General features: G+C 45.1%; 1 protein-coding gene across 2 annotated transcripts in view; it reads left to right on the top strand.

The window, feature by feature from the left end:
- dok4 (docking protein 4) overlaps positions 1 to 18,911 on the top strand; it is a 38,581-nt gene that overhangs the window by 13,350 nt on the left and 6,320 nt on the right. For both annotated transcript variants that reach the window (XM_054771497.1, XM_054771496.1), the window contains exons 3-7: positions 1,188 to 1,295; positions 10,859 to 10,973; positions 12,649 to 12,768; positions 14,459 to 14,648; positions 14,894 to 15,029. In XM_054771497.1, coding sequence (XP_054627472.1) covers positions 1,188 to 1,295; positions 10,859 to 10,973; positions 12,649 to 12,768; positions 14,459 to 14,648; positions 14,894 to 15,029 — 669 coding nt within the window. The remainder of the gene's footprint in view (positions 1 to 1,187; positions 1,296 to 10,858; positions 10,974 to 12,648; positions 12,769 to 14,458; positions 14,649 to 14,893; positions 15,030 to 18,911) is intronic.

The following is an 18,911-nucleotide window of genomic DNA, read 5'->3' as shown; positions in this document are numbered from 1 at the left end:
TCGGTGATGAGTAAAGTGGGGTTTCAACGCTTAATTCAGCACCTCGAACCTCACTATATTATGCCTACCCGCCACTACATTGTTGATATCACTGCACCCCAGATGCATAAAGAAGTACATGGGTCAGTTTTTCTCGTACCTACTGTTGGTGATTATTGTTCCCTGTTTGAGTAATATCACCTGATCAAGTCTTTTCAAACATTCCACACTACAAAATAAGTAATAAAAGGTTTAATGATTTGTGCTGATATCTGATTGATATTGATATCAACCGATATTCAACGCTGCAATATCGGTATAGGATAGGAAGTGAAAAAGTTTGAAAGTTTGTAAACTGACACCCCTTGTCAGTTGGGCTCATCCACAGCTAGGGAAACGCACGATGCAAGTTTTATTCTATATCACAGCTGCTTAACTAGATCACCACCCAGTACTGCAGTACGTCTGGTTGCTGTGGAATCTGAGAGGAAGTTTTAATTTATTTTGGCTGTCATTTCCTTTTTTTGTTTGCCTTCTTACACTGTGTCCATCACTTCAGTCATGCGTTCTTTTCATTATCTCTGCAACTGTTTTGTCTTGTTAAATTCACACCACTCTAAGTGAACATTCCATTGCTTTTTGTTGTTGTGTCATTAATATGACAAGAATAGAATATCTTGCAGCTTGATATGATGATTTCAATTCGTTTATAATATGCCAGCTAGTCTCCTGGCATATTAAGTCTCATGTGCCAGGAGTCAGTAGAGGCTCATTGAAGGGAGAATGAATGCAAACGTTTCAGTCCATTCTTCTATCATTTATACAAGTAGATTTTCACCATCCACTTGTCTTTTAGCAGCAAACTTGCAACACGCCATTTTTGTGAAATCAAGGCTCCGACAGCTGCCAAAGTGTCGATATGCGAACATCTCCAAAAACTAAAGTGAAAGTTGAAAGTGCACGCAGCACCGAGCTGTTTTTCGACGCTGTAACAGGCTGTCTCTGTATCGTTGGTATCGAGACAAGTCCCGGTATACATGTGCTAACCAAACACATAAAAAAATGGTTCACGGGCCACAAATATTTGAGGGGACATGTTTTAGAGTGACTAAGGCATAAAAGGCATTTACGGTAGTTGATTTGACGTCTTTGAAAGGCACTTGTATACTTGCCATTTTGTCCACACATGCTCTTGTTGCTTGCTACAGATTTATCGCCGTTGCTGGTTAGTTTTCAAGAAGTCGTCCAGTAAAGGGCCCCGTCGACTGGAGAAATACGCTGATGAAAAATCTGCCAACATCAGAGCCTGTCCGAAGGTAAATCTGTGTGCTTGAGATTTTCAATAAAAACGACAGTTTTAATTGTTATATGGGATGGAAGAAGAACTGTTTTTCACAATGTCATGTCGGACGTGCGATGGTGGACTTCATAAGGATGTCATGTCACATCAGTGTAACATTATTGATGCCTAGTGACCAGAATACTATGACTTGTCTTTCAATATTTTGACTGCCGTAAACTCTGGTGTGTAAGCCGCATCCACTGTATTTAGAGGAAAAACCATATACTGTATAAGCTGCACTGGTGTATAAGCCGCGCCTGTCCATGTCATAAATCATGAGGTATGAAAAAACTCACGACCAGCTTGTCAACCCATTGGAAATTGCAGGAGGTCATTACCCAGTATAACAGTCTGACTCAAGGTTTCATCTTACAAGCAACATTAAACTCATCACACAGCAACTTAACACTCAAACGTTATACCTCAGAAATATAGAAATAAGAAAACCATTTCATTGGAGGAGCACAGAAAGCATAGAGAATGTTGCATGGTGCTGCAATGCTGCTTTTGTCTATTAGACCCAGAGCCCCAAGCCCAGAGGGAAGCTGACGTCATAGCAGCGCCCCAATGAATGCGTTGCTCAGACGCAATGCCTTATGGGAAAACTTTAAAATGTTGTTTTTTTTTTTACTTTGTAAACTCATGTTGGGACATGTTTGTATATTTGTATATACACCTTTTGAGTGTTAAGTTGCTGTTTGATGAATTTAGTGCTGTTAGTAAGGTGTTGTCACAAGGAGATGTCACAAGATTAGAATTTAGCCATAAATTAGCTGCAAAATACACCGGAATTCAGGGTAATAATAGTTCATAGTCAACCATGAAAGAGCGGCCATTTATTACTTATTACTTATTTATTACTTAAAAACGCGCTAGAATGATGGAGAAATGATTGAGCCGCGGTGTAGAGAGGGACGACTGCATTCTGATATTTTTTTCAAGCCTATACGATAACTTCCTGCTTCTCAAGACAAATACCGATAACCGACAACTTTTTATATTTATTATGTCGTAAATTTAGATTGAACTGTAGTTTATGCACACCTGAAGGTGTTGGATTTGACTCACTGTACCTGTAGATTTGTCCTTACCAAATATCATTACATCACCACAGTACCATTAACAAAACATAATAAATTGAGGCTGTTTGAATGAACCTCTGAAACCGTGGTCATAAGAGGGCCATTTTTCTAAAACATGAAATATCCAAATAAATAACATCTTCAGGTCTACATGGATGATCTTGGTATCAAAGTACAGGGGAGACTGTTGTTTGTGAAAAATTCAGTGGTAGAGAAAGTATACTTGCAACAATGGTGTCAGGAGTGGCGGATGCCACAGCAAGAAAAATAGGATCCCAACGCAAGACTAGGGCAACTTCGAAATACAAAATAAAGTTTAATAACAAAAAGTGTCCAAACAGGCAAAGTACAAACAAAGGAAAATCCACTACGGGTAAGAAACACAAAACACTGACAGCAGAAGGCTGTCAGGGAAAAAACTAGAAGTAACAACAAAAAACACTGAAGGCAAACCAACAGAAACACACTAAGGTAGTACAGAGCAGGTAAATGCAAGCAAAGGTAATGAGCCAGAAAGCAGGGTAAGGGTAGTGGAGCCGTACTGAGCGGGAGCAAGGAACAGGAGGTCAGGAAGTACAATCTGGCAAGGATCAGGTTCTGCTGCCTTGCTTAAGAGGAGTCCAGATTGCTGATTGCCCACAGGTGCGCTCCGGTGTCTCCGCCCACGCCGGCTGAGGTGCACTGCGGACAAATGGCAGACAGGCGGCAGCAAAACGACAAGCAAGGCGTGACAGTATGTTCCCCCCTCATAAGACGCCTCCTGGCGGCTTACCTGGCCTATTAGGATGGAGATGGTGGAAGTCGCTTATGAGTGACGGGTCCAAGATAAGGGAGCGGGAGACCCAAGAACCCCCCCTCAGGGCCGTAACCCTCCCAGTCGACCAGGTACTGGAATCCTCTGCCCCTCCTTCGGGAGTCCAATATGGCCTTCATCGTGTATGCTGGATGGCCATCGATCAGGCGCGGCGGAGGAGGCGACTCGACCGGGGGGCACAGGTGACTGGAGGACGCAGGCTTGAGGCAGGAGACATGGAATACCGGGTGTACCTTGAGTGCTGGTGGTAGTTTAAGTCTGACGGAGGAGGGACTGATGATGGAGTCAATTTGGTATGGTCCCACAAATCTGGGTGCTAGCTTCCGGCTGGTTCCGGCCAGTGGTAAGTCCCTGGATGACAACCAGACTTCCTGACCGACCTGGTAGACGGGTGCCGGAATTCTGTGGCAGTCGGCCAGGCGTCGATTGCGCTCTGCCGTGCGGTTCAGTGCGGCTACCGTCTCTCGCCATACTCTTCGGGCGCGGCGAAGGTGGATCTGGACCGATGGTACTGACACTTCCGCCTCCTGAGATGGAAAAAGAGGAGGCTGGTATCCATTAGCCACTTTAAAGGGTGACATACCTGTGGCCGAGCTGACAAGGGTGTTATGCGCGTACTCCACCCAGGGGAGGTGGATGGACCAGGATGACGGGTGTCGGTGGCAGACGCAGCGTAAGGCGGCCTCGAGGTCCTGGTTGGCCTGCTCTGTCTGGCCGTTGGTCTGGGGGTGATGACCGGATGATAGGCTCACCGATGCCCCGAGCATTTTGCAGAAGGACTTCCATACCTTGGAAGTGAATTGGGGTCCTCTGTCGGAAACAATATTGAGTGGAATGCCGTGGATGCGGAAGACATGTCTCACCAAGAGTCGAGCTGTGTCCAGTGATGTAGGTAGTCCAGGTAATGTTATAAAATGTACCATCTTAGAAAACCGGTCAACAATGTTCAGAATTGTGGTGTTCCCTCTGGAAGAGGGTAGTCCAGTAACGAAGTCCATAGCTATATGTGACCAGGGACGGGTCGGAATGGGCAGCGGTTGTAACAAACCCGCCGGAGGTCGATTCGACGACTTATTTCTGGCGCAGACAGAGCAGGCCGCGACGAATTCCTTCACATCCGCCGCCATGGAGGGCCACCAAAACCTCTGCGCCAATGCCAGCTGAGTTCGTCTGGTTCCTGGGTGACAGGTAACTCTAGATGTGTGACCCCACTGTAATACGTCCGATCTCAGTGTCTCTGGAACAAACAATTTACCAGCCGGACAACCCTCTGGAGACTCCTCCCCTTCCGTTGCCTCCGACATCTTCCTCTCCACCTCCCACCGAACAGCGCCCAACACCCGGGCCACAGGTATGATGGTTTCCGGCGCTGTTCCCTCCTCCGTGGAACTGAAGACTCTGGACAGGGCATCAGGTTTAATATTGCGTGAACCGGGTCTGTAGGCGATGGAGAAATTGAAGCGTGTTAGGAACAGTGACCAACGGGCTTGTCTGGCATTAAGTCTCTGGGCGGTTCTGATGTAGGATAAGTTCTTGTGGTCGGTGATAACTATAAAAGGATGAACTGCGCCCTCCAGCCAATGCCACCACTCCCGCAGCGCGAGAACGATGGCCTGTTGCCCACATCGTAGTTCCCTTCAGCCTGTGTGAGGCAACGCGAGAAGAAGGCGCAGGGATGCAGCTTCTGGTCGACCGGGTACCGCTGGGACAGCACGGCTCCCACTCCCGTATCAGAAGCGTCAACCTCAACAGAAAATTGTAAATTAGGATCAGGATGTACCAGAACCGGAGCGGATGTAAACAAGGTTTTGGGTGTGTTAAACACAGAATTAGCCTCTGGGGTCCATACAAACGGAATTTTAGGTGATGTAAGCCTAGTCAGAGGTCCTGCTTTGCTGCTGAAATTACGTATGAATCGCCTGTAGAAGTTGGCGAACCCGAGGAACCTCTGCAAGTGCTTCCTTGATTTAGGAGTAGGCCACTCGACCACCGCCTGGATCTTGGCGGGATCGGCATGCAGTTGACCCTTCTCCACAATGTACCCCAGAAATGGCACCGAAGTGACGTGAAAGTCGCACTTCTCTGCCTTCACGGAGAGCCTATTCTCCATTAATCGCTGGAGAACTAGTCGGACATGAGTGGTGTGGTCTTGAAGGTTCCTGGAAAAGATAAGTATGTCATCCAGATATACGAAACAGAATTGATTTATCATGTCGCTGAGGACGTCGTTAATGAGGTTTTGGAACACCGCCGGGGCGTTCGTGAGACCAAAAGGCATCACCACATATTCGAAATGCCCCAGCGGTGTGTTAAACGCGGTCTTCCACTCATCTCCATCCTTAATCCCCCCTCAGCGGTCGCTGCTGCAGCTATAGAGCAGATCCACACCATCGTCTCTAAACTTCAGAACCAGCACCCCCAATCCCTCCTCCTCATCTCCGGTGACTTCAATCATGCTTCCCTGTCCTCTGCTCTTCCCACCTTCACCCAGTATGTCAAATGCCACACTAGAGACAATAAAACGTTGGACCTCTTGTATGCAAACATCAAGGATGCGTACACCTCAACCCCCCTCCCCCCGGTGGGTCATTCTGATCCCAACCTCGTCCATCTCGTCACAGACTACACTCCAGTAGTGAATAGACAACCCCCTGTGAAGAGGCCTGTGAAGCAGTGGTCTGAGGAGAGCAGTGCTAGGCTCAGAGACTGCTTCCAGACAACAGACTGGGAAGCACTCTGTAGTCCCCATGGCAGTGACATTGACAGCATGACACACTGCATCACAGACTATATCAACTTCTGTGTGGAGAACACTGTGCCCTCCAAGGTGGTGCGGTGTTTTCCCAACAACAAACCCTGGATGACCTCTGAGATCAAGGCCCTGCTGAACAAGAAGAGGGTCTTCAACTCGGGGGACAAGGAGGAGCTGCACAGAGTCCAGAGGGAACTCCGGCATAAGATCAGGAAGGGGAAGGACTGCTACAGGAGGAAACTGGAGAAGCGGCTGGAGCAGAATAATGCCAGGGAAGTCTGGAGAGGCCTGCAGACCATCACAGGCCATGGCAAAGGAGTGGGGAGAGATCAAGCCAGTGGGGACAAAATCTGGGCAGATGAGCTCAATCTGTTTCTCAACAGATTTGAGTCTGCCCCCCCTCCATCCCCTACCCACTCACCACTCTACACCCCCACATCCACATCCCAGCCATCCTCTACCCCCCTCTCCATAACTCATGATCAGGTGAGAAGTCAACTAAAGAAGATCAAGGCAAGGAAGGCCCCGGGACCGGACGGCATCAGCCCAAGAATCGTCAAGGACTGTGCTGACCAGCTCTGTGGAGTGTTAAGGCACTTGTTCAATCTCAGCCTGAGCCTGGAGAAAGTCCCGGCCCTGTGGAAGACCTCCTGTGTGGTCCCGATACCAAAGACGCCACGTCCCAAGGAGCCTAACCACTTCAGGCCTGTTGCCTTGACCTCTCACCTGATGAAGACCATGGAGAGGATTATCCTGCAGCACCTGCGACCTCTGGTGGGCACTCAGCTGGACCCCCTGCAGTTTGCTTACCGGCCTGGGATAGGAGTGGACGACGCAGTGATGTACCTGCTGCACAGATCACTACTACACCTAGTGGACAGCGGGAGCGCTGTGAGGGTCATGTTTTTTGACTTCTCCAGTGCCTTTAACACTATCCAGCCGTCACTGCTCAGAGTGAAGATGGAGGGTGTGGGAGTAGACCAACAACTGACTGCATGGATTATAGACTACCTCACCAACAGACCACAGTATGTGAGGATCCGTCACTGTGTGTCTTACATGGTACTCTGCAGCACAGGTGCCCCTCAGGGTACGGTGCTCTCCCCTTTCCTCTTCACCCTCTACACCTCGGACTTCACACACAACTCCACACAGTGTCACATCCAGAAGTTCTCCGATGACACAGCCATTGTTGGTTGTGTTTCAGAGGGGAATGATCTGGAATACAGGACGGTCATTAGGGACTTTGTCAGCTGGAGTGAGCTTAACCAGCTGAAACTCAACACCAGCAAGACAAAGGAGATGATTATTAACTTCCAGAGGAAAACATCCCACTTCACACCGGTGAACATCCAGGGAGCGGACATAGAGTTGGTAGACAGCTACAAATTCCTGGGTGTTCACCTTACCAACAAACTGGATTGGTCCGTCAACACCCACGCCCTCTACAAGAAGGGCCAGAGTTGCCTCCACCTGCTGAGGAGACTGAGGTCCTTTGGTGTGTGCAGGACTCTCTTACGGACCTTCTATGACTCTGTGGTGGCCTCAGCCATCTTCTATGCTGTGGGCTGCTGGAGAGGGGGCAGCATGGACAGGGACAGGAGCAGGATAAATAGACTGATCAGGAGAGCGAGCTCTGTCCTGGATGGTCCTTTGGATTCCGTGGAGGAAGTGGGGGAGAGAAGGATGTTGGCTAAGCTGACATCCATTATGGACAACACCTCTCACCCGCTACATGACACTGTTGTTTCCCTGGGCAGCTCCTTCAGCAGCAGACTGTTACACCCACGGTGTAAGAAGGAGAGGTTCTGCAGGTCCTTCATACCGACCGCTATCAGGCTCTACAACACCTGAACCATTTTGTATTCACTATGTCACTATGCATTCTTTACTTGTGTATCTTGCTTGCTGCTGTAACAGATGAATTTCCCTGCTGTGGGATTAATAAAGTACTACAACTACTGTACTACTAATGCGCACAAGATGATAGGCGTTGCAGAGATCTAATTTAGAAAAAATGCGTGCAGAGTGTAAGGCGGAAAAGGCAGAATCCATAAGTGGCAAGGAGTAACTATTGCGGACAGTAATGCTATTGAGCCCCCGGTAATCGATACAGGGCCGTAGAGATTTATCCTTTTTGGCAACAAAGAAAAAGCCCGCCCCAAGTGGCGAGGAAGAGGGTCGAATAAGACCGACTGCTAGGGAGGAGGAGATGTATTCCTTGAGGGCTTTTTGTTCTGGAGCGGAAATTTTATACAATTGGCGCTAGGAAAAGTGGCGTTAGGGAGTAATTCTATGGCACCGTCGTAAGGTCGATGAGGGGGAAGTGTTTGAGCACGGTCCTTGCTGAACACTTGCTTTAAGTCATGGTACTCGCTAGGAATTCCTGTAAGTTCTATTACTTCCTCTGGAGATATGGAAGAGGGAACATTGGATCTAGCCGAACGGAGGCAATTAGCGTGGCAAAATCGACTCCAACTGGAGACGTGCAACTTGTTCCAATCTATGAGTGGGTTGTGAAGCTTAAGCCAGGTTAGCCCCAGAACTAGTGGCGCGGACTGGGAGGGCATGACGTAAAAACGGATGGTCTCGGAATGGTTACCGGGGAGATGAAGGATAAGCGGTTCGTTTTGGTGTGTAATGGCCGCCAGGAAGCGCCTATCCAAAGACAAGACCTCTTTAGTAGCAGGTAACTTAATCATACTGATATTATATTTGAGAACAAACGCTGTGTCCAAGAAACAGTCATCAGCGCCCGAGTCAATAAGGGCGGCTATGTCAATACTTCTACCCTTATTTATGACTGCTCCCTTAATTTGAAGTCTCTTGAAGGGACCCTCCTCAGCTGTAGTGCCTGAATTCTGGGGATACTCACAGCTCCAGGAGTCGATCCCTGGTAACGATGGGGTCGAATGGGGCATTGGAGGAGTCGATGCCCCGGATTACCACAGTAGAGGCAGAGGTCCAGCTTGCGACGACGTGCTCTTTCCTCGGTGGCGAGGCGTCGTCCTCCAAGTTGCATGGGAACCTCTGGCAGTCCGGCCACGGCGTCCCCGATCCTTGGTTTGAGCGTCTGTCCCTCAGGAGGTGGTAATGGTATCCTCGTAGGAATCGACACCCTGCCGTAGTATCCCTCCTTGGTGTACTCTCTCACCCTCTCCTTTATGCGGTTCTCTAACTCAATGGCCAAGTTTATAAGGCCGTTGAGAGAAGTAGTGTTGTCCTTGGCCACCAACTCATCTTTCATGTGTACATCGAGTGCTTTGCGAAAAAATACTTCGGAGGACGGTATCGGGATACCCACTCTCCACAGCAAGCACTCGGAAATCAATAGAAAAGTCCACCACCGGGCGTCCTTTCTGCTTCACATCTAGTAGTTGACTAGCTGCTTCCATTCCCCGAATGGGATGATGAAACACTCGTCTGATTTCTTCAAGGAACATAGGTAAGGAGGTGCGTATGACAGGCATAGAAGTGCTCGCGACCATAGCCCATGTAGCGGCTCTACCCGAGAGTAAACTCATTATGAATGCTACCTTTGATTGGTCCGATGGGTACGTGGTGGGCTGCTGGTCAAACACGAGAGAACACTGGTGTAAAAACTGGTTGCAGGAGTCCGAATCCCCAGAGAAGCGAGAGGGGTGAGGGATATTAGGCTCTCGCGGCTGATGAGGCACAGGTGCGTACGCAGCTGCGCCATTAGGAGTGTCTAAGGCGTGTGGGGACGTACCGACCTCTGGTGGCGGGTGAGAGGGGGTGCTGGCAAGTCGTTGGTTTAGGGCGTCCATGCCAGCGGATAGAACCGATATAGCCTCCATGATGCCTTGGAGAGTCTTCTCGTGGCCACCGACTAATTGGCCTTGATGTGCCAGGGCCGAGCGGAAGTGCTCCATGTCTGCGGGATCCATCTTGGCCAGATTGTTCTGTCAGGAGTGGCGGATGCCACAGCAAGAAAAATAGGATCCCAACGCAAGACTACGGCAACTTCGAAATACAAAATAAAGTTTAATAACAAAAAGTGTCCAAACAGGCAAAGTACAAACAAAGGAAAATCCACTACGGGTAAGAAACACAAAACACTGACAGCAGAAGGCTGTCAGGGAAAAAACTAGAAGTAACAACAAAAAACACTGAAGGCAAACCAACAGAAACACACTAAGGTAGTACAGAGCAGGTAAATGCAAGCAAAGGTAATGAGCCAGAAAGCAGGGTAAGGGTAGTGGAGCCGGACTGAGCGGGAGCAAGGAACAGGAGGTCAGGAAGTACAATCTGGCAAGGATCAGGTGCTGCTGCCTTGCTTAAGAGGAGTCCAGATTGCTGATTGCCCGCAGGTGCGCTCCGGCGTCTCCGCCCACGCCGGCTGAGGTGCACTGCGGACAAATGGCAGACAGGCGGCAGCAAAGCGACAAGCAAGGCGTGACAAATGGAATGGTTAAGTGCAGTGACGTGCAGTCAGGGGCAGCAGAAGTGATGAAAATTTAAAAAATACGAATAATTCATGCATTCATCCATTTTCTATGCCTCTTGTCCTCACTAGGTCGTGGAGTATGCGCTTTGGGCAAGTGGCAGGGTACAGCCTGGACTGGTTGCCAGCCAATGGCAGGGCACATATAGACAAACAGCCGTTCACACACACATTCATACCTATGGACAATTTAGAGTCGCCAATTAATCTTACATGCAAATAATGATAACATAAAATGAATATTAATATTAGGGCTGTCAAATGATTACAATTTTAATCTGATTAATCACAGAGTCAGTTGTGTGCAAAAGTGGTGCCACTTGCACAATGTGGAGCAAATCGGCCTGAGAGAATGAACTCAAACAATCAAAAAACACAGTACATTAAATACTGATAATCACTCCATGTTTATTGTGTTGCCTAGGTGACAGAAATTAGCAACGTTAAGAGTGTGACACGGCTTCCTCGGGATACCAAACGACAGGCAGTGGCCATTGTACTGACTGACGACACTTCACGCACTTTCACCTGTGAATCAGGTAATGCTTGGAATACATACTACAGTAACATAGACACTCTGGGAGGGTTTGTTCTAGTTTGTGGACACAACCAGAAGTTCATTCAGCAGGGAGCTTGCACATGGCATACATTCCAACTTCCACTTCCTGCCTGGATATTACTCACACTGCCTTGCATCGCTAAATACTGCGGTAACCTGAATAACACATAATACATAACACTTACATCAATTGCAGTACTTTCAGGTTTGAAACATTGTAGTCAGGTAGTTGTTACATTGTGGTGAACCTAGCTTTGCTTAAATGACGGGGAACAGGAGGGAGTTTCCCAAGTACAAACCCCTAAAATAAAGCTTACAGTTTAATTAGGGTTGTCAAAGTTAACGCGTAGATAACTCATTCATGCATGTGTGACTGTACAGTTTGTTTTAATTTTGGCATACTATATTACCACCTTCGCTTCCTTATAAATTCCAATGGAAATAATAAATGTATACAGTTGTCCCTCGTTTATGGCGGTAAATAGGTTAGTAAATAGTTTTAGAGCATAGACAATCTGTTGACTTTCTGAATACGATTTTTACCATTATTAGAGCCCTGTAGATATGAAATAACACCCCGATAGTCACCTTTAGACTCCTATTATTTTTTGTTTACAACACATTGCTCAACTGTAATGGGCAGACTACAAAATGACTGCAGGGATACAGGAGACGGGTGCCGCTTTAAACATAGCATGCTACCGAGCTATCTAGTTAGCTTCCAATTTGTTTATTCTAAACTTAAGGGTTTCAAACAGAGTGGGGAAGAAGGACAAAGTAAGAAGCCAAAAACCTACCACTTTCACACGGAATGGGAGAAGAACTTTTTTTTCACATTGTCATTTATCCCTTTCATTCATCATGTGTATGCATTCAGAATTGCTTTAGCCGTGTAAAACTATAATTGTACAACTATAAAAATGTGTTTTGTGTTAACATTTGTAAGATTTGTGGCGTAACTGTGTTACTGTGTACAACATGTGTACAAAAAACGACAGAGTCAACCACTGATGACATCACAGACGGGTGACAGAGTAAATCTTTTGCATTAGCCAAAAAAGATGCTAACTGGGGTGTATGCTAACCAAGGTTCCACTGTATAGGTCTTCTGTTTAAAGGTAAACACACATCATTTTCAATTCCTTATGAACACAAATTAGGCAGATTTGTATCAAAATAGGTAATGCATAAGAAAAACAGACATTCTATGTAAAATTGTACACTCAGCTGCAGCTGTGGGCAGCCCTCATGTACTCAGACCGTTACAATCTTGATCACATGACATTCTCACACGATTGGACGGTGAGATTGATAGTAGAATCAGACACCTCCAAATCGAATAGTCAAATAGTCGATTATTCTAAGACACGCCTATTATTCAGTATTGTAACAATGTGAGAAATATCTCTTTAAGGAAACCGGACGACTCACATGCTAAATTGCAAGTTAACTATGAAACTCTTGATTAATTGTATTTTTATCACTTGACAGCCCTAAATTGAATACACCGTAATTGTCAGAAGGATTAAAAGAAAGGTTTTTTAGGCACGGATACAGTATGTCTGTCATTGCTGTGACACATTCTATCCACCTAGTTGTACGTCTCAAGGAAGCTGAATATCTGTCTGGTTATCTTTGAATCTCTTATTCTCTAGAACTGGAGGCAGAAGACTGGTTCAAGACACTGTCCATCGAGTGTTTGGGAACGCGGGTCAGTGACATCATCATGGGAGAACCAGATCTCTTGGCAGCCGGGATGCAATGTGAACACACAGGTCTAATTTACAAATACACACACACACACACACACACACACAATATAACGTGCAAATTGTTGCCAGATCAAATCAAATCAATCAATCAAAATTAAGCTTAAGAATATCCAGTATTCAGTTTTCAGTATTTAGTTTATGTAGCCAATTCAAAATAGAACTTAAGGCACTTTCCTTATGGAGCAATACTAATAATGACATGATCACAGTGGCTCCTCGTGGATTTGCGATTCAGCATTCACAGCCCTGCAAATTTGTGGATTTCTGTTAAAGAAAAAATCCCGGAAAAGACATTTCTGCAAAAAACATATCTCATTAACTCATTCACCCTAAGTTAGTAATAATGTATAATTGCATGGTAATACAGGTAAAATGGTAGAGCATACATGTACCACCGTTAGAAAAGCCCACCATTTTCTTTATGTGCTTACAGTATGTCTTTATGCTTCACTGATAATACATCATAGTTGTGTGCTGTGATTGGTTACACCTGGACTTCCATGTACACTCCGGATCAAAATTGTAAGGCCAGTTGAAAAATTCCAAGAAATTACATTTTGCACTGTTGAATCTTAAGGACGATTTAAGTAGAGCTTTAAAATGCAAAAAGAAGAAATGGAGTCAGCTGATCAAAAGTTTAAAACCATAGCCTTTAAAAGCCAAAATCTTGGCAAAAATATGGATTCATTATAATTTTCCGTCAGGTAATTCACACTGTCATGACGTCTTAATAGCAAAGGCAAAAAAGCTTTCGCTCTTTGAGCACAGTCAGATTGTTGAGCTACATAAGCAAGGCCCCATTGCCACTGAGGTTGGAAGCAGTAAGACAGTCATTTTAAACTTCTTCAAAGATCCTAAGTGTTATGGAACAAAAAAGGTCAAGTGGTAGACCCAAAAAAATGTCACTGGCCCTGAGCTGGAGGATCCCATTGGCTGTCCGTCAAGACACAGGATGATCCTCAGACCTGCGAGAGAAGGCCACCATTCTTTGTTTGTTTTTTTTTATTTTGACGTATCACAAATCTGCTTTTGCAAAAACATGCACGCTATAAAGATGAGATTCAAGATTCAAGATTCAAGAGAGTTTCATTGTCATATATATGCACAGTAAAACAGGTAGTTCTGCTATGCAATGAAATTCTTATTCTGTTCATTCTCCCAAAAAAGAAAGAAAACACAAGAAAATGAATAAGAACAGAAGAAACATTAATACCAATAAATTAAGCAACAACAGAAGAGACATTAATACAAATAAATAAATAAATAAATAAATAAAGTGCTATGAGTGTGTGCGTGTGTTGCGTGCAGCGTGTGAGTGCTTCGTTGAGAAGCCTGATGGCCTGTGGGTAAAAGGTGTTTGACAACCTTGTGGTCCTGGACTTCAAACTCCTGTAGCGTCTGCCTGACGGTAGGAGTGTGAATAATGAGTGTTGTGGATGTGTGCTGTCCTTGATGAGGTTGTGTGTTCTTCGTAGGACTCTAGATTTATAAATGTCTTGCAGTGAGGGGAGGGCTGCCCCAATAATGTTCGGTGAGGTCTTGATCACCCACTGGAGTGCCTTCCTAACGCGTGTTGTACAGTTACCGTACCAAACAGTGATGGAGGCGTTACAACATATGTTAACATAAACTAACCAATTTTTCATAGAAATGATGCATATAGAGATGCTCGATATTGGCTTTTCTTCTCTAGAGCGCTTTAATGTGTTCCTCCTACCTTGCCCCAACTTGGACATCTATGGAGAATGCATGATGCAGATCACTCATGAGAACATTTACCTTTGGGACATTCACAACCCCCGCACCAAGCTGGTGACCTGGCCACTCAGCTCCTTGCGACGCTACGGGCGAGACGCCACTCGCTTCACCTTTGAGGCAGGAAGGTAAGACACCAACCGAATGTTACAAATGACAGATTCAGAATACATGTACCGTTTCACCCGTAATGTACAGTAGTATGAGGTTGATTGTTAGAGCACCCTCAGATGCAACCAACTCAAAAAATGACCTGTAGAATTCCCTTTGGAGTGATAAACCAGATATGTGTTTGTCTATGATACATACAATGGAATGATCCTGGTGTCATGTCAGTTTTCCTGGCAGTTGCTACTGTTTTGTTTTTTTATAGGTGTGACAGCGGTGAAGGTCTCTATACATTCCAGACCAGAGAAGGAGAGCAGATATATCAAATGGTTCACTCTTCCACCCTAGCAATTGCTGAGCAGCACAAAAAGGTTCTGCTGGAGATGGAGAAAAAAAGCAGAGTGAGATGATTTCCTCCCTCCTTCAATCACCTCCTCCACATGTATGCAATCAAACAAAAACACAGTTAAAATGCGACAGCACAGCCAAACACAAAAGCAAATGGCAAGAAACACTCAAATGAACGAATGAATTTTCTGCAGAACATTGTCATATAAAGCTTGCTTCTCTGTCTCTTTTCGTCACACAGGCTCGCTCTCCTTACAAACCCCCACTCTGCTTTGTATTAAAGGCCTCGTGTTCTTGGAGCTGCTTTGACACAGTCCCTTGGACTACTGTAATGACATGTACTGTGCAGACCTGATCAAAATCTTAAGACCAAACAAATTACAGTAGACGCCCCTACAACGTAAATAATCCGTTCCAAGAACCTTTATGTTATAGGGATTTTATGTATACGAAGTGTAAAATACATGTAAAATACATCTTCCCAACCTCACACCTTTGGGCCTTCAAAATATCCAAAGTCCACCAAATATGGTGGGAAAATATAAGAAAACAGCATAAACATACAAGTAGTAGAGTAGCATTCCAATATAAAATAAGGTAAATAAGGTATAATGGTCGATGGGGAACGGCCGTATAGTCTAACAACATCACTTAATTTCATACCACCGTCATGCTTCTGGATCATTTCCTGCTTTGTTTCGATCGACAACTTTTCCCTTTTTTTCTTCTCACTTACACTTGGTTTAGGGCCCATGACTACGGTAATTTTAACACAAAGAAAAGTAATGAAATTAGGAAGAGATTTCAATGCGTGCAAAGTAGTTTAAGGGTGACTAAGATGAGGAAGGGAGCTCACACAAATGGGACGCACGGGATAAGTCAGCCAATGAGATAAGAGCGTAGGCGGTGCCCCGATCATCAGCCAATGAGATGAGAGCGTAAGCGGTGCCCCGATAATCAACCAATGAGAGCTTGAAGCGTCAGAATTTGTGGATAACTTCCTGCTTCCTTTCAAACTACAACTTTTCCCTATTTTCTTATCCCTTACACTTCGTTTAGGGCCCATGATTGCGGTAATTTTAACACAAAGAAAAGTAATGAAATTAAGAAGAGATTTTAATGCGCGCAAACTAGTTTAAGGGCGACTACGATGAGGAAGGGAGCTCACATACATACATGGACGTGCTGGATAAGTCAGCCAATGAGATAAGAGTGTAGGCGGTGCCCCGATAATCAGCCAATGAGAGCATGAAGCCAGAAGGCGTCACCAAGTGTACCAAGTGTTAGTCTCTCTGTCGCTTGCACAGACTTGACGCTTTACGTTATATGGAATTCCTTACGTAATACGATGCGAAAAATTTACATAAATTCTTTACGTTCAGTGGAATTTACATAAAAGGAGGTTTACGTTATGCGAGGTACTACTGTACTAGAATTTGCATTTTGCACATTTGGATCTTAATGAGGTTTTAAGTAAAGCTACAATATGCAAAAGCAAGAAGGGGGAGTGAGACAAAAAACACTTAGAAAAAGTAATTTATTGAAAACAACAATTAAACTGAAATAGGCTGTTCATCAGCTGACCAAAAGTTTAAGACCATCGCTCAAAAAATAACAATAAACTCTCCAAACCAGAACAAAAAATGTTCTCAGTAGGACTCAGTAATGAGTAGCTCCACCGTTCTTGTTCATCACTTCAAAAATCGGTTTGGGCATGCTTGATGCGAGTGTTTCCAGGAGGCTAGTGGGAACATTGCTCCAAGTGGTGAAGATGGCTTCATGAAGGGCATCAACTGTCTGGAACTGGTGGCCATTTTTATAAACTTCCCTTGCCATCCATCCCCAAATGTTCTCTATGGGATTTAAATGAGGGGAACATGCAGGATGGTCCAAAAGAGTGATGTTATTCTCCCTGAAGAAGTCCTTGGTCAAGCGAGCATTGTGAACTGCAGCGTTGTCCTGTTGAAAAACCCTGCTGTTACCACACAGACGAGGGCCCTCAGTCATGAGGGATGCCCGCTGCAACATCTGCACGTAAGCAGCTGCCGTTTGACGACCCTGCACCACCTGAAGCTCCAGTGTTCCACTGAATGAAAAAGCACCCCAGACCATGATGGACAACCTCCACTGTGCCGGGTAGAAAACATCTCAGGTGGGATCTCCTTGTCATGCCAGTAACGTTGGAAGCCATCTGGACCGTCAAGGTTACATTTTTTCTCATCAGAGAATAAAACTTATTTCCACCTTTCAATGTCCCATGTTTGATGCTCCCTGGCAAAGTCTAAAAGGGCAGTTTTGTGGCGTTGAAGGAGACGAGGTCTTTGAATTATTTTTTTGTTTTTTAAACCCTTTTCCCACAGATGCTGTCTGATGGTTATTGCGCTGCAGTCGGCACCAGTATGGGCCTTAATTTGGGTCGAAGACCGCCCTGTGCCTTGATGGACAGCCAATTGGAAAATGCAAATTCTAGCAATTTTTCAACTGGTCTTAAGATTTTGATCAGGTCTGTATATCACTGGAAAGTGCAGAGCATCTAGTTTCAGAAATGGTTGGAATTATTTTGAAATGAGTTTGCATGGTCTGCTTGCTTGGGTTTTCTCCAGGTACTTCCTCCCACATTCCAAAAATTTTTTTATTAGGTTAATTAGAAACCCTAAATTGTCTACAGGTGTGAATGTGAGTGTGAATAGTTGTTTGTATATGCAGTATATGCCGTGTGATTGGCTGGCGACCAGTCCAGGATGTACCCCGCCTCATGTCCGAAGTCAGCGGGGATAGGATACATCTTACACTAATGACAATTGGCGGTATAGAAACTAGATGGATGTATGGGCGGGCTGTATATGCCCTGCATATGCCCTGCAGGTCATAGTTTGCCCACTCCTGGGCTTGGCTATCATTTTCTACGTCAGGGGTCTGAAACTCATGGCCCGCAGGCCATTTGCAACCGTTGTGGACCATACTGTAAATTGTGTCCGCCTACTTGCCAATTAAGTCCCACAAGAGATGGTCAGAGGCACTTCAGGTCGCTTAAAGGAAGAGCCTCTCTTATTGGACAAGCAAGAGCTAACACTGAAATGGCAGTGACCTTGTCAAACCGTGTAATGAACAGGGGAGTTACGAGACAGAACACAATCAGGGTGCAAACACAAAAATGAAAGCACAACATGTAACAGGTAAGTAAGCACACATAGGATAACTACTACTACAGTGGGGAATAATAAACAACTAGTAAGCACACATAGGATAACTACTACTACAGTGGGGAATAATAAACAACTAGTAAGCACTCATAGGATAACTACTACTACAGTGGGGAATAATAAACAACTAGTAAGCACACATAGGATAACTACTACTACAGTGGGGAATAATAAACAACTAGTAAGCACACATAGGATAACTACTATTACAGTGGGGAATAATAAACAACTAGTAAGCACACATAGGATAACTACTATTACAGTGGGGAATAATAAACAACTACGTTTACTTAAAGCACAAAACTTTAGCAACTTTCTACAATAGAAGTGCTGCAAAGCATGCTGGGAAGCATGGGAGGCACTCCCAGAGACACTACACTATATTATATTTTTATATGTATGGATGTATTAGCTATTTTTTAATACTTGAAACCCTTTTTTTGTGGAACACTCGATGTGGCCCAGACTCACCCAGGCTCTATCTCCAGTGGCCCCCAAGGATGTTGAGTTTGAGACCCCTGGCCTACATCCACCTTAATGTTAACGTCACCATTATAATTATTTACTAACTAACTAATACATTTTTTTTTGTAAGTAATTATTTTAGTAATTACCGTGACTACTACTTGATAAAACTGAAAATTTGGTCAAAAACTTAGCGGTAACCAGTGAGTGTATCGTGTCAGTTATTTGCCGTGATGTTCTTGTGAGAAAATGAAATCAAAGGAGAAA

The sequence above is a fragment of the Dunckerocampus dactyliophorus genome, chromosome 3 (genome assembly GCF_027744805.1).
Source record: "Dunckerocampus dactyliophorus isolate RoL2022-P2 chromosome 3, RoL_Ddac_1.1, whole genome shotgun sequence".
NCBI classification, from domain to species: Eukaryota; Metazoa; Chordata; class Actinopteri; order Syngnathiformes; family Syngnathidae; genus Dunckerocampus; species Dunckerocampus dactyliophorus.
The sequence above is the reverse complement of the archived record's forward strand: the minus strand, read 5'-3'. Positions and strand labels throughout refer to the sequence as shown.